The 15,885-nt window shown below is 60.7% G+C and overlaps 1 protein-coding gene across 1 annotated transcript; it reads left to right on the forward strand.

Moving 5' to 3' along the window:
- Positions 1 to 1,618: 1,618 nt before the first annotated feature.
- On the forward strand, positions 1,619 to 15,464 carry CYP11A1 (cytochrome P450 family 11 subfamily A member 1). Its single transcript, XM_077785801.1, has 9 exons — positions 1,619 to 1,911; positions 3,684 to 3,839; positions 5,813 to 6,012; positions 8,899 to 9,102; positions 10,946 to 11,106; positions 12,175 to 12,341; positions 12,732 to 12,810; positions 13,797 to 13,988; positions 15,301 to 15,464. The coding sequence occupies exons 1-9, from the start codon at positions 1,619 to 1,621 to the stop codon at positions 15,421 to 15,423; spliced, it is 1,575 nt and encodes a 524-aa protein (XP_077641927.1). The 3' UTR covers positions 15,424 to 15,464.
- Positions 15,465 to 15,885: the final 421 nt, after the last annotated feature.

Raw genomic sequence — 15,885 nt, forward strand, 5'->3', positions numbered from 1 at the left:
GAGAGGAGGGGACAAATCCTGGGCCAGGGAGGGGACAGGAGAGGACAGGAGGGGACAGGAGGGATAGGGACAGCAGGGACTGGAGGGGACAGGGACAGCAGGGACAGGAGGGACAGGAGGGACAGGAGGGGACAGAGACAGCAGGGACAGGGACTGGAGGGGACAGGGACAGCAGGGAGAGGAGGGGACAAATCCTGGGCCAGGGAGGGGACAGGAGAGGACAGGGGGGGACAGGAGGGATAGGGACAGCAGGGACTGGAGGGGACAGGGGGGACAGGGGGGACAGGGACCATGGGGGACGAGGGGACAGGGCCCGCGGGGACAGCCGCTGTGTCCCGGCAGGGGACAGCGCCACGCTCCGAGGAGGGAGGTGACAATCGGCGGTGGCACCGACGGGCCCGGCGCGCCCCCCGGTGCTTGTCGCCGGTGTCGCATCCGCCGCCAGCCCCGCTCGGTGTCCCCGCTGCTCATCCCGGGGACACCCCAAAAAGGGGACCCCCGTGTCCTCGACCCCACTGTCACCCACCCCCATCGCTGACTGCCGCCAGCGGGACAAGCGACAAGGGACCAGGGACAAGGGACCAGGGACAAGGGACAAGGAACAAGCTTCATCCCCGGCCCGGGACACCCCAAAGGCCGTTCCCAAAAACCCCCAGGGGCTGTTCGGGGTTCAGGGATTTGGGGTTTGGGGTTTGGTGTTCGGGGTTCGGTGTTTGGGGTTTGGGGTTTGGTGTTTGGGGTTTGGGATTCGGGGTTTGGTGTTTGGGGTTCGGGGTTTGGAGTTTGGGGTTCGGTGTTTGGTGTTTGGTGTTCGGTGTTCGGGGTTTGGTGTTCGGTGTTCGGGGTTTGGTGTTTGGGGTTCAGGGTTTGGTGTTTGGGGTTCAGCGTTTGGTGTTTGGGGTTTGGGGTTCGGTGTTTGGGGTTTGGGGTTCGGTGTTTGGGGTTTGGTGTTCGGTGTTTGGGGTTTGGGGTTCGGGGTTTGGTGTTTGGGGTTTGGTGTTTGGGGTTCGGTGTTTGGGGTTTGGGGTTTGGTGTTCGGTGTTTGGGGTTTGGGGTTCGAGGTTTGTTGTTTGGGGTTTGGTGTTCGGTGTCCGGTGTCCGGTGTTCGGTGTTTGATGTTCGGGGTTCGGTGTCCGGGGTTCGATGTTCGGTGTTCAGTGTTCGGTGTCCGGTGTCCGGTGTTCAGTGTTTGATGTTCGGGGTTCGGTGTTCGGGGTTCGGTGTCCGGTGTCCGGTGTCCGGTGTCCGGTGTCCGGGGTTCGGGGTTCGATGTTCGGTGTTCGATGTTCGGATCTCCCCAGCGCCGGGCCCGCCCGGCTCGGGGCCCGCGCGGCTCCCCCGGCGGTGCCACCTTGTCCCCAAGGCCACCCCGTGCCGGGCGGCCCTGGCCGGCGGCCCCCAAGGCTGTCCCCGCCCGGCTGCCCCGGCCCCGCGTCCTTATCGCTTTCGGGGCCTTTCTGCCAAGGCCACCACCGTGTCACCTGTCCCCGGGGCCGCGCCGTGCCACCCCCGGCGTGTCGCTGCGGCGGGGGGCTGTCCCCGGTGGGAGGCGGGCGGGAGCAGCTCGGGGAGCTCGGGATAAGAGCGAGGCGCCGCGTCCCTCCGGGCCACCCTCCCGATGCTCGCCCGAGTTGTCACCAAGCCCGGAGCGCTGCGGGGATGTCCCCGAGGCGCGGCCGCGCGGTGTCGGCGGCTCGGCGGGGCTGCCGGCGCTGTCCCCTCGGCTGTCCCCTCGGCTGTCCCCTCGGCTGTCCCCTCGGCTGTCCCCTCGGCTCCCCGGCCCTTTAACCAGGTGCCGGGCGAGTGGCGGGCGGGCTGGCTCAACCTGTACCGCTTCTGGAGGGAGGGCGGCCTCAGCGCGCTGCACCTCAGCATGGCGCGCAAGTTCCGCCAATTCGGGCCCATCTACAGGTGAGCTGGCCGCGTCCCCTCGCCGTGTCGCCTCCCCGTGTCCCCTCCCCGTGTCCCCTCCCTGCGTCCCCTCCCTGCGTCCCCTCCCTGTGTCGCCTCCCCGTGTCGCCTCCCTGTGTCCCCTCTCTGTGTCCCCTCTCTGTGTCCCCACCCCGTGTCGCCTCCCCCTGTCCCCTCCCCGCGTCCCCTCCCTGCGTCCCCTCTCTGTGTCCCCTCCCTGTGTCGCCTCCCCGTGTCCCCTCCCCGATCCTCTGCCCACGGATTCTCCTCGTGTCCCTTCCCTTTGTCCTCTGCTTGCTCCCCTGCCGCTGTCCCCTCCCCTGTCCCCTCCCGTGTCCCCTCTCTGTGTCCCCTCCCGTGTCCCCTCCCTGTGTCCCCTCCCTGTGTCCCCTCCCTGTGTCCCCTGCCCATGTCCCCTGCCCATGTCCCCTGCCCCTGTTCCCTGTCTGGTGCTCTGTCCTGTCCCCTGCCCTGTCCCCTGCCTCTGTCCCCTCCCGTGTCCCCTCCCCGTATCCCCTGACTGCTCCCCGGTCCGTGTCCCCTGTCCGTGTCCCACGCCGTGTTCCTTTGCCGGGTCCCCTGCCCGTGTCCCCTGCTCGGTCCTCTCCCCATGTCCCCTCCCGTGTTTCTTCCCAAGTCTCCTGCCGTGTCCCCTGCCCGGTCCCCTGCCCATGTCCCCTCCTGTGTCCCTTCCCGAGTCCCCTGCCCTTGTCCCCTGCTCGGTCCTCTCCCCATGTCCCTTGCCCCAGGGAGGGGACAGGGACTGTGGGACATGGAGACATGGGGACAGTCCCCGTGCCAGGGAGGGGACAGGGGCTGTGGGACATGGGGACAGTCCCTGTGCCCTGGGCCCCGATCCTGCAGCATCCTCTGGAAAAGGACATTGCCCTGGGGACAGGATGGGACATTGCCACGGGCACAGGAGAGGACATTGCCATGGAGATAGGACATTGCCATGGGGACAGGAAGGGACATTGCCATGGGGACAGGACATTGCCATGGGGACAGGAGGGGACATTGCTATGGGGACAGGACAGGACACTGCCATGCAGACAGGACAGGATATTGCCATGGGGACAGGACAGGATATTGCCATGGAGATAGGACATTGCCATGGGGACAGGAAGGGACATTGCTATGGGGACAGGACAGGACATTACCATGGGGACAGGATATTGCCATGGGGACAGGACAGGATATTGCCATGGGGACAGGATGGGACATTGCCATGGGGACAGGATATTGCCATGGGGACAGGACAGGACATTGCCATGGGGACAGGAGAGGACATTGTCATGGGAACAGGACAGGACACTGCCATGGGGACAGGATATTGCCATGGGGACAGGACAGGTCACTGCCATGGGGACAGGACATTGCCATGGGGACAGGATGGGACATTGCTATGGGGACAGGACAGGACATTACCATGGGGACAGGATATTGCCATGGGGACAGGACAGGACATTGCCATGGGGACAGGATGGGACATAGCCATGGGGACAGGATATTGCCATGGGGACAGGACAGGACATTGCCATGGGGACAGGAGAGGACATTGTCATGGGGACAGGACAGGACACTGCCTTGGGGACAGGATGGGACATTGCCATGGGGACAGGACATTCCCATGGGGACAGGATGGGACATTGCCATGGGGACAGGAAGGGACATTGCCATGGGGACAGGTCACTGCCATGGGGACAGGACAGGACATTGGCACGGGGCCAGGCCATTCCCGGGGCAGGTGCCTGATTTTGGGGTGTCCCCAGGGAGAAGCTGGGTGTCCATGAGACTGTGAACATCATCAGCCCCGGGGACGCGGCCACGCTCTTCCAGGCCGAGGGGGCCCTGCCCGAGCGCTTCCGCGTGCCGCCGTGGGTGGCCTACCGCGACTTCCGCAACAAACCCTACGGGGTGCTGCTCAAGTGAGTGGAGACCCCAAATCCAAACCCCCGAACCCCCGAACCACCAAACCCCCAAACCCCCAAACCCCCAAACATCCAAACCCCCGAACCCCCAAACCCCCAAACCCCCGAACCCCCAAACCCCAAACCCTACGGGGTGCTGCTCAAGTGAGTGCCGACCCCAAATCCAAACCCCCGAACCCCAAACCCCCAAATCACCAAACCCCCAAATCCCCAAACCCCCGAACCCCCAAACCCCCAAACCCCCAAACCCCCAAACATCCAAACCCCCGAACCCCCAAACCCCCAAACCCCCGAACCCCCAAACCCCCAAACTCCCAAATCCCCAAACTCCCAAATCCCCAAATCCCCAAACCCCCAAACCCCCAAACCCCCAAACCCCCGAACCCTACCGGGTACTGCTCAAGTGAGTGCCGACCCCAAATCCAAACCCCCAAATCCCCGAACCCCCAAATCCCCAAACCCCCAAACCCCCAAACATCCAAACCCCACGGGGTGCTGCTCAAGTGAGTGCTGACCCCAAATCCAAATCCCCAAACCCCCAAATCCCCAAACCCCCAAACCCCAAACCCCCAAACCCCCAAATCCCCAAATCCCCAAACTCCCAAATCCCCAAATCCCCAAACCCCAAACCCTACGGGGTGCTGCTCAAGTGAGTGCCGACCCCAAATCCAAACCCCCAAACCCCCAAATCCAAACCCCCAAATCCCCAAACTCCCAAATCCCCAAACCCCAAACCCTACTGGGTGCTGCTCAAGAGAGTGGAGACCCCAAATCCAGACTCCTCAAGTGAGTGGGGGACCTCAAATCCGGCCTCCTCAAGTGATTGGGGCATCCCAAATCTGGGCTCCTCAAGTGATTTAGGACCCCAAATCCAGGCTGCTCCAGTGATTGAGGACCCCAAATCTGGGCTCCTCAATTGAGTGGGGATCCCAAATCCCCAGGAGTGGGGGCCCTGAATCCAAGCTCCTGTCACTCCTCAAGTGAGTGGGGACCCCAAATCCCCTCCAGCAAGTGAGGACCCCAAATCCAGGCTCCTGAACTGAGTGGGGGACCCCAAATCCAGACTCCGCAAGTGATTGGGGCACCCAAATCTGGACTCCTTGAGTGATTTGGAACCCCAAATCCGGGCTACTCAATTGATTTGGGCACCTCAAATCCAGACCCCTCAAGAGATTGGGACCCCAAATCCAGACTCCTTGAGTGATTGGGACCCCAAATCTGGGCTCCTTGAGTGATTGGGGACCCCAAATCCAGACTCCTTGAGTGATTTGGAACCCCAAATCCAGACTCCTCAAGTGATTGCGGACCCCAAATCCAGACTCCTTGAGTGATTGGGGACCCCAAATCTGGGCTCGAGTGATTTGGAACCCCAAATCCAGACTCCTTGAGTGATTGGGGACCCCAAATCCAAACTCCTTGAGTGATTTGGATCCCCAAATCCAGACTCCTCAAGTGATTGCGGACCCCAAATCCAGACTCCTTGAGTGATTTGGAACCCCAAATCTGGGCTCGAGTGATTTGGAACCCCAAATCCAGACTCCTTGAGTGATTGGGGACCCCAAATCCAGACTCCTTGAGTGATTTGGAACCCCAAATCCAGACTCCTCAAGTGATTGCGGACCCCAAATCCAGACTCCTTGAGTGATTGGGGACCCCAAATCTGGGCTCGAGTGATTTGGAACCCCAAATCCAGACTCCTTGAGTGATTTGGAACCCCAAATCCAGACTCCTTGAGTGATTGGGGACCCCAAATCCAGGCTCCTTGAGTGATTGGGTACCCCAAATCCAAACTCCTCAAGTGAGTGGGGATTCCAAATCCCCAGGATTGGGCACCCCAAATCCGAGCTCCTCACGTGACTGGGGACCCCAAATCCGGGCTCTGCCAGGACGGTCCCAGCGCAGGGCGGGCCGAGGGCGCGGGGGACACGGGGCGCGCTTTGGGGTGCCAGCGTGTCCCCGCGTGTCCCCAGGACGGGCGAGGCGTGGCGCTCGGACCGGCTGCTGCTCAACCGGGAGGCGCTGGCCCCCGCGGCCGTGGCCGCCTTCGTGCCCCTGCTCAGCGCCGTGGGCGAGGACTTCGTGCGGCGCGCGCGGGCCCAGGCGCGCCAGAGCGGCCACGGCTGCTGGACCGGCGACTTCAGCCACGAGCTCTTCCGCTTCGCCCTCGAGTGTGAGTGCCACGTGGCCCCAAAACCCAAAAAGAACCGCTAAAGAACTCCTAAAGAACCCAAAATAACCAAAATAATCCAACCCCCTCGAAAAAAAAACCCAAAGAACTCCCAAAAAACCCAAAAAAACCCTCAAAAGAACTCCTAAAGAATCCAAAATAACCAAAATAACCCACCCCCCCGCCAAAACCCCCCAAAACTCCCAAAAACCCTCAAAAAAACCTCAAAAGATCCCCTAAAGAACCCAAAATAACCAAAATAACCCACCCCCCAAAAAAACCCCTCCAAAATACCCCAAAAAAACCCCAAAAAACCAACCCACTCTGAAAAGTCAAAAAACCATCCAACTTCCCACAAAATCCCCCCAAAACCCCCCAAAATACCTCCAAAATACCCCCCCAAAAAAACCAGAAAACCAACCCACTCTGAAAAGCCAAAAAACCATCCAACTCCCCCAAAACCCCCAAAAAACCCTCAAAAGAACCCCTAAAGAACCCAAAATAACCAAAATAACCCACCCCCCAAAAAAACCCCTCCAAAATACCCCAAAAAAACCCCAAAAAACCAACCCACTCTGAAAAGTCAAAAAACCATCCAACTTCCCACAAAATCCCCCCAAAACCCCCCAAAATACCTCCAAAATACCCCCCCAAAAAAACCAGAAAACCAACCCACTCTGAAAAGCCAAAAAACCATCCAACTCCCCCAAAACCCCCAAAAAACCCTCAAAAGAACCCCTAAAGAACCCAAAATAACCAAAATAATCCAACCCCCTCAAAAAAAACCCAAAAAAACTCCCAAAAAACCCAAAAAACCCTCTAAAAAACTCCTAAAGAACCCAAAATAACCAAAATAACCCAACCCCCCCAAAAAAACCCAAAAAAACTCCCAAAAAACCCAAAACAACCCTCCAAAATACCCCCAAAAAAACCCCCAGAAAACCAACCCACTCTGAAAAGGCAAAAACCCATCCAATTCCCCCCAAAATCCCCCCAAAACCCCCCAAAATACCCCCCCAAAACCCCAGAAAACCAACCCATTCTGAAAAGCCAAAAAACCCTCCAACCCCCCCAAACCCCAAAAAAACCCTCAAAAGAACCCCTAAAGAACCCAAAATAACCAAAATAACCCACCCCCCCAAAAAACCCTCCAAAATACCCCAAAAAAACCCCAGAAAACCAACCCACTCTGAAAAGCCAAAAAACCATTCAACCCCCCCAAAAATCCCCCCAAAACCCCCAAAAATACCCCAAAAAAACCCCAAAAAACCAACCCACTCTGAAAAGCCAAAAAAACCTCCAACCCCCCCAAAATCTTCCCCAAACCCCAAAAAAACCCAAAAACCAACCCACCCTGAAAACCCAGAAAAAAAACCCCAACCCCTCCAAAAAAACCAAAAAACTCCCAAAAAAACCCCCCAAAACCCCCCAAAATCAACCCACCCTGAAAACCCAAAAAAACCCCCCAAAAACCAAAAAAACCCCCAAAAAACAACCCACCCTGAAAACCCAACTCCCCCTCCCTCACAAACCTGCCAAAAATCCCCCAAAAACCCCAAAACAAACAAAAAAATAACCCAAAAAACCTCGCTTCCCCCACCCCCCCAGAACCCAAAAACTCCAAAAAACATAGAAAAAAACTGGAAAAAAAAACAAAACAAAAAAAAGAACCAAAACCAAAAATCTTAAAAACATTAAAAAAACCCCAAAACACAAAAACACCCCAAAACCCCCAAAGCCGCCAGCCCTGGCCTCAGGGATTGGTGACAAAGGATGTCCCCTCTCCTGGCAATGTCCCCTCCCCAGAGCCCTGGTGGCACAGCAGCCTTTTGCCACTTACTGGCCACCAGCTGGTGACAAAGCCACCCCTCAGGGACAACCAGGAGGCCACGCCAGCTCTCCGTGGCCATGGCACGGCTGGAGGTGGCCCTGGGGACAGGGACGTGTCCCTCACGGTCACCGGGCGCACCTGGGCCAGCTCTCCGTGGCCATGGTGAGGCTGGAGATGGCCTTGGGGACAGGGACGTGTCCCTCACGGTCACCAGGTGCACCTGGGCCAGCTCTCCGTGGCCATGGCACGGCTGGAGGTGGCCTTGGGGACAGGGATGTGTCCCTCACGGTCACCAGGTGCACCTGGGCCAGCTCTCCGTGGCCATGGCACGGCTGGAGGTGGCCTTGGGGACAGGGACATGTCCCTCACAGTCACTGTCCCCAGCCGTGTTCCACGTGCTCTATGGGGAGCACCTGGTCTCTATGGCCATGGGGATGGGGACAGGGATGGGGACACGGACAGGTCCCTCATGGTCCCTGTCCCCAGCCTTGTGCCATGTGCCACATGGTGAGCACCCGAGGCTGGTCCTGGTGGCCATGGGGATGGGGACAGGGATGGGGACAGGTCCCTGAGTGTCCCCGTCCTGTCCCCAGCGGTGTGCCACGTGCTGTACGGGACCGTGGAGATGGGGACAGAGATGGGGATGGGGACAATGACATGTCACTGAGTGTCCCTGTCCTGTCCCAGCGATGTGCTGTACGGGGCCATGGGGACAGGGATGGGGACAGGGAATGGGACAGGGACAATGCCACGTCCCTGAGTGTCCCTGTCCCCATCCCCAGCAGTGTGCCACGTGCTGTATGGGGCCATGGGGATGGGGACAGGGATGGGAACAATGCCAGGTCCCTGAGTGTCCCTGTCCTGTCCCCAGCGGTGTGCCACGTGCTGTACGGGGAGCGCCTGGGGATGGGGACATGGACAGGTTCCTCATGGTCCCTGTCCCCAGCCATGTGCCATGGGCACCAGCGGGGAGGCTGGTCCTGGTGGCCATGGGAATGGGGACAGGCATGGGGACAGCGATGGGGACAGGTCCCTGAGTGTCCCCGTCCTGTCCCCAGCGGTGTGCCACGTGCTGTACGGGGAGCGCCTGGGGCTGCTGCAGGATTTCGTGCAGCCCGAGGCGCAGCGCTTCATCGAGGCCGTGGCGCGCATGTTCCACACCACGGCGCCCATGCTGTACCTGCCGCCCGCGCTGCTGCGGCGCCTGCGCAGCCGCACCTGGCGCGAGCACGTGCACGCCTGGGACGCCATCTTCTGCCAGGGTCAGTGCCACCCGCCCTGCCACCGCTGGGGACACCTTGCTCTGTCACCTTACCCTGTCACCTCGCCTTGTCACCTCTGGGGACAACTCACCCTGCCGCTTTGTCCTGCCACCTCTGGGACACCTCTGGGGGCACCTCTGGGGACATCTCTGGGGACACTTCACCCTGCCACCTCTGGGACACCTCTGGGGACATCTCTGGGGACACCTGTGGGGGCACCTCACCCTGCCACCTTACCCTCTCACCTCACCCTGTCAGAGACACCTCGCCCTGCCACCTCTGGGGACACCTTACCCTGCCACCTCACCCTACCACCTCACCCTGCCACCTCTAGTGACACCTCTGGGGACATCTCTGGGGACATCTCTGGGGACACCTCACCCTGCCACCTTACCCTGTCACCTCACCCTGTCAGAGACACCTCACCCTGCCACCTCTGGGGACACCTGTGAGGACACCTCACACTGCCACCTCACCCAGCCACCTCACCCTGTCACCTCACCCTGTCAGAGACACCTCGCCCTGACACCTCTGGGGACACCTCTGGGGACACTTCACCCTGCCACCTCTGGGGACACCTCTGAGGGCATCTCTGGGGACACCTTGCCCTGCCACCTCACCTTGCCACCTCACCCTTCCACCCCTGGGGACACCTCACCCTGCCACCTCTGGTGACACCTCTGGGGACACCTCGTCCTGTCAGCTCATCTTGCCACCTCACCCTGCCACCTCGCCCTGTCACCTCACCCTGCCACCTCTGGGGACACCTCTGGGGACACATCACGCTGCCACCTCAGGGCACACCATGAGTGTTTCTTCCCTGTCACCTTCTGCCACCACGAACACCCCCAGCGAGGACCTGCAGCCACCCTGAGAGAGCCCCTGGGACCTGTCCTCGGCGGCTCCGCTGCTCCAAAAGGCCCAATCCTTTCCTCAAAACCCTTCCAAACCCAGCCCAGCTTCTCCCATTGTCCATCCTCTTCCACCACCTTCCAAACCCAGCCCAGCTTCTCCCATTGTCCATCCTCTTCCACCACCTTCCAAACCCATTCCCAGCCCAGCTTCTCCCATTGTCCATCCTCTTCCATCACCTTCCAAACCCAGCCCAGCTTCTCCCATTGTCCATCCTCTTCCATCACCTTCCAAACCCAGCCCAGCTTCTCTCATTGTCCATCCTCTTCAATCACCTTCCAAACCCATTCCCAACCCAACTTCTCTCTCGCATTGTCCATCCTCTTCCATCACGTTCCAAACCCATTCCCAGCCCAGCTTCTCTCATCGTCCATCCTCTTCCATCACCTTCCAAACCCATTCCAGCCGAGCTTCTCCCATTTCCATCCTCTTCCATCACCTTCCAAACCCATTCAAACCCAACTTCTCTCTCTCTCATTGTCCATCCTCTTCCATCGCCTTCCAAACCCATTCCCAGCCCAGCTTCTCTCTCCCATTGTCCATCCTCTTCCATCACCTTCCAAACCTATTCCCAACCCAACTTCTCTCTCCCATTGTCCATTCTCTTCCATCACCTTCCAAACCCATTCCCAACCCAACTTCTCTCTCCCATTGTCCATCCTCTTCCATCACCTTCCAAACCCATTCCCAACCCAACTTCTCTCTCCCATTGTCCATCCTCTTCCATCACCTTCCCAAATCAACATTTCCTAACCCAAAATTGACACATTTACACAAAAATCTCCCGCAAATCCTTTCCCCACACGGGGGAGGTTTCCCCCACACGGTGAAGGGCGCGGCACCTTCAGGGCCGCGCCACGCCACTTGCGGGGCGGTGACGCTGATGTCCCCTCCTTGGTGTCCCCGTGGTGGTGTCCCCGTGTCCCCTCAGCGGACAAGTGCATCCAGAACGTGTACCGGGACCTGCGGCTGCGGCGCAAGAGCACCCAGGACTACATGGGCATCCTGGGCAACCTCATCCTGCGCGACAAGCTGCCCCTGGACGACATCCGCGCCAGCGTCACCGAGATGATGGCCGGAGGGGTGGACACGGTACGGGGCGAGGGGACGGGGCCTGCTGGTGATGGGTGGGACAGGGACAACGGCCTGGGTGGGGCAGGGGAAAGGTCCTGGGTGGGACAGGGAGAAGGGCCTGGATGGTGGTGGGACTGACAGGGAGAAGGTCCTGGATGGGGCAGGGGAAAGGTCCTGGATGGTGGTGGGACTGACAGGGAGAAGGTCCTGGATGGGGCAGGGGAAAGGTCCTGGATGGTGGTGGGACTGACAGGGAGAAGGTCCTGGAGGGGACATGGAGAAGGTCCTGGATGGTGGTGGGACTGACAGGGAGAAGGTCCTGGAGGGGACATGGAGAAGGGCCTGGATGGTGGTGGGACTGACAGGGAGAAGGTCCTGGAGGGGACATGGAGAAGGGCCTGGATGGTGGTGGGACTGACAGGGAGAAGGTCCTGGAGGGGACAGGGAAAGGTCCTGGGTGGGGCAGGGAGAAGGGCCTGGGTGGTGATGGGACAGGCTGGGAGAAGGTCCTGGATGGGGCAGTGGAAAGGTCCTGGATGAGGCAGTGGAAAGGTCCTGAGTGGGGCAGGGAGAAGGTCCTGGATGGTGCTGGGTGGGTTAGAGAGAAGGTCCTGGTTGATGCTGGGGCGGTCAAGCAGGGAGAAGGTCCTGCCTGGTGATGGGACTGACAGGGAGAAGGTCCTGGATGGGGCAGGGAAAGGTCCTAGTTGGTGCTGGGTGGGGCAGGGAGAAGGTCCTGGCTGGTGATGGGACAGGATGGAAGAAGGTCCTGGGTGGTGCTGGGTGGGGCAGCACCAAGGCAGGCAGAAGGTCCTGGCACTACTGAGCAGGTCCTGGCAGGGCTGGGCAGGTCCTGGCAGAGCTGATCAGGTCCTGGCAGCTCTGGGCCAGCAGGAGCAGGTCATGGCAGGGCTGTCCAGGTCCTGGCAGGGCTGAGCAGGTCCTGGCAGCTCTGGGCCAGCAGGAGCAGGTCCTGGCAGGGCTGGGCAGGTCCTGGCAGAGCTGATCAGGTCCTGGCAGCTCTGGGCCAGCAGGAGCAGGTCATGGCAGGGCTGTCCAGGTCCTGGCAGCTGTGGCTGTCCCCAGACGTCCATGACGCTGCAGTGGGCCATGCTGGAGCTGGCGCGGGCCCCGGGCGTGCAGGAGCAGCTGCGGGCTGAGGTCCTGGCAGCCAAGCGCGAGGCGGGAGGAGACCGCGAGAAGATGCTGAAATCCACGCGGCTGCTCAAGGCCGCCATCAAGGAGACGCTCAGGTGAGGAGGAGGAGGAGCACAGGTGAGGAGGAGGAGGAGGGGTTCAGGTGAGGAGGAGGAGGAGGAGCTCAGGTGAGGAGGAGGAGGAGGAACTCAGGTGAGGAGGAGGAGCTCAGATGAGGAGGGGAGGAGCTTAGCTGAGGAGGAGGAGCTCAGGTGAGAAGGAGAAGGAGGAGCTCAGGTGAAGAGGAGGAGCTCAGGTGAGGAGGAAGAGGAGAAGCTCAGATGAGGGGGAGGAGATCAGGTAAGGAGGAGGAGGAGCACAGGTGAGGAGGAGGAGGAGCTCAGGTGAGAAGGAGGAGGAGAAGCACAGGTGAGGACCACAGGTGAGGAGGACACACCCGCCCTCCCTGCAGTGTCCCCAAAGCCCTGGTGGCATGTGTCGTGCAGGCTGCACCCGGTGGCCGTGACCCTGCAGAGGTACACCACGCACGAGGTCATCCTGCAGGACTACCGCATCCCGCCCGGGGTGAGGGACACGGGGACACGGGGACAGTGGGGACATGGGGATGTGGGGACATGGAGATATGGGCATGTGGGGACACAGGGATATGGGGACACGGGGACAGGAGACTGTGGGGACATGAGGATATGGGGACACAAGGATGGAGGGACATGGGGAGATGAGGATGTGGGGACACCAGGACACAGGGATGAGGGGACACGGGATGTAGGGAGGTGGGGACGTGGTGACACGGGGATGTAGAGACACGAGGACTTGTGGACATGGGGATGCAGGAACAAGAGGACATGGGGACACAGGGACATGAGGACATGGGGACAGGAGGACATGGGACAGGAGGACATGGGGACATGGGGACATGAGGACACAGGGACGTGGGGACACAGGGACATGAGGACATGAGGACATGAGGACATGGGGACATGAGGACATGGGGAACACAAGGACATGAGGACACGAGGACATGAGGACACAGGGACATAAGGACATGAGGACATGGGGAACACAAGGACATGAAGACATGAAGACATGAGGACATGAGGACATAAGGACACAGGGACATAAGGACATGGGGACATGGGGACATGGGAACATGAGGATGAGGACACAGGGACATGAGGACACAAGGACATGCGGACACAGGGACATAAGGACATGAGGACATGAGGACACAGGGACATAAGGACATGGGGACATGAGGACATGGGGACACAGGGACATGAGGACATGAAGACATGAGGACATGAGGACACAGGGACATAAGGACACAGGGACATAAGGACACGGGGACACAGGGACGTGGGGACACGGGGACATGAGGACACGAGGACATGAGGACACAGGGACATGAGGACACAGGGACATGAGGACACGAGGACATGAGGACACAGGGACATGAGGACACGAGGACATGAGGGCACGAGGACATGAGGACACAAGGGCGCAAGGACACGGTGACGCGATGCCCCGTCCCCGCTGCGTCCCGCCCGCAGACGCTGGTGCAGGTGGGGCTCTACGCCATGGGCCGCGACCCCGACGTGTTCCCGCGGCCCGAGCGCTTCCGCCCACAGCGCTGGCTCGCCGCCGGCCCCAAGCCCTTCCTGGGGCTCGGCTTCGGCTTCGGGCCGCGCCAGTGCCTGGGCCGCCGCATCGCCGAGCTGGAGATGCAGCTCTTCCTCATGCACGTGAGTGTCCCACCGTCCCCACCGCAGGGGACGGCGTGGTGGCCATGGGGGACATCCCATGGGGTTCCCAATGTGAGGGGACAGCGTGGTGGCTGCAGGGTTCCTCCCATGGCGTCTCTGATGTGAGGGGACAGCGTGGTGGCTGCAGGGTTCCTCCCATGGAGTTCCCAGTGTGAGGGGACAGCGTGGTGGCTGCAGGGTCCATCCCATGGGGTTCCTGATGTGAGGGGACAGTGTGGTGGCCACAGGGTTCCTACCATGACGTCTCTGATGTTCGGGGACCGCGTCGTAGCTGTGGGGTCCATCCCATGGAGTTCCCAATGTGAGAGGACAATGTGGTGGACACAGGGTTCCTCCCATGGTGTCTCTGATGTGAGGGGACAGCGTGGTGGCCGTGGGCTCCATCCCCATGGGCAAGGGGACAGCGTGGCTGTAGGATCCATCCCATGGGGTCCCCACCACAGGGGACAGCGTGGTGGCTGCAGGGTCCATCCCATGGAGTCCCCGATGTGAGGGGACAGTGTGGTGGCCGCAGGGTTCCTCCCACGGGTCTCTGATGTGAAGGGACAGCGTGGTGGCCATGGGGTCCATCCCATGGAGTTCCCAATGTGAGAGGACAACGTGGTGGCTGCAGGGTCCATCCCACAGGGTCCCTGATGTGAGGGGACAACGTGGTGGCTGCAGGGTCCATCCCATAGAGTTCCCAATGTGAGGGGACAGTGTGGTGGCTGTAGGGTCCATCCCATGGAGTTCTCAATGTGAGGGGACAGTGTGGTGGCTGTAGGGTCCATCCCACAGGGTCCCTGATGTGAGGGGACAGCGTGGTGGCTGCAGGGTCCATCCCCATGGAGTTCTCAATCTGAGGGGACAGTGTGGTGGCTGTAGGGTCCATCCCACAGGGTCTCTGATGTGAGGGGACAGCGTGGTGGCTGCAGGGTCCATCCCATAGAGTTCCCAATGTGAGGGGACAGCGTGGTGGCTGTAGGGTCCATCCCATAGAGTTCCCAATGTGAGGGGACAGCGTGGTGGCTGTAGGGTCCATCCCCATGGAGTCCCTGCCACGAAGGGACAGTGCGGTGGCCACGGGGTCCATCCTGCAGGGTCCCTGATGTGAGGGGACAGCTCAGCAGCCACGGGGTCTGTCCCCATGGAGTCCCTGACACAAAGGGACAGCACGGTGGCCACGGAGTCTGTCCCTGTGGAATCCTGGTTTGGCTGGGCTCAGAGTGGCCTCGAAGGTCACCCCGGGTCCTGCCCCACCGCGGTGTCCCCAAAGCCCACCCGCCCCACCGCTGTGTCCTCTCCATCCCAGATCCTGGAGAACTTCAAGATCGAGACCATGCGGGCTGTGGAGATTGGCACAAAGTTCGACCTCATCCTGATCCCGGACCAGCCCATCCAGCTGACCCTGCGGCCCCTCGACGGCCAGCCCTGAGGACCCCCCCCCGGGGACATCCCGGTGGCCCCGCGGTGGCATCTGGGGACAGCAGGGACGCTCTCAGGGCCGCGTCCTCAGCTCAAGGCCGCGCTTACACCACAGGGGAGATAAAGTGAGGGATGGGGTGGGATGGGGATCCCCGGGGGCCCACCGAGCTCCTCTGACCCTCTGGAATGTTCTGGACCCTCTGGAGTGTTCTGGAATGTTCTGCTTGGTCTCCGCTCCATGGGAAAGCGGCTCCGAGGGCGTCGGCGGCGCTGCGGGGTCAGGGCAGGGGGGGCAGCGCCCAGGGGGGCACGGAAAGGGCCGGAAGCTTCTGGGGGCACAGGGAGGGCATTTATGGGGGAGGAGGAAATCCAGCACCCCTCTCTGCGCTGGGCAGGGGACACTGCAGGACACCTGGAACACTGGGGACACTGGGAACACTGGGGACACTGGGGACACTGGGGACATTGGTAA

The sequence above is a fragment of the Lonchura striata genome, chromosome 11 (assembly GCF_046129695.1).
Source record: "Lonchura striata isolate bLonStr1 chromosome 11, bLonStr1.mat, whole genome shotgun sequence".
NCBI lineage: Eukaryota > Metazoa > Chordata > Aves > Passeriformes > Estrildidae > Lonchura > Lonchura striata.

Excerpts from the sequence above, each read along its gene's own strand:
- CYP11A1 (XM_077785801.1), top strand. The coding sequence starts at position 1,619 with ATGCTCGCCCGAGTTGTCACCAAGCCCGGAGCGCTGCGGGGATGTCCC. Across the intron at positions 9,103-10,945 it reads GGACGCCATCTTCTGCCAGG|CGGACAAGTGCATCCAGAAC; the intron begins GTCAGTGCCACC and ends GTGTCCCCTCAG. Across the intron at positions 11,107-12,174 it reads TGGCCGGAGGGGTGGACACG|ACGTCCATGACGCTGCAGTG; the intron begins GTACGGGGCGAG and ends GGCTGTCCCCAG.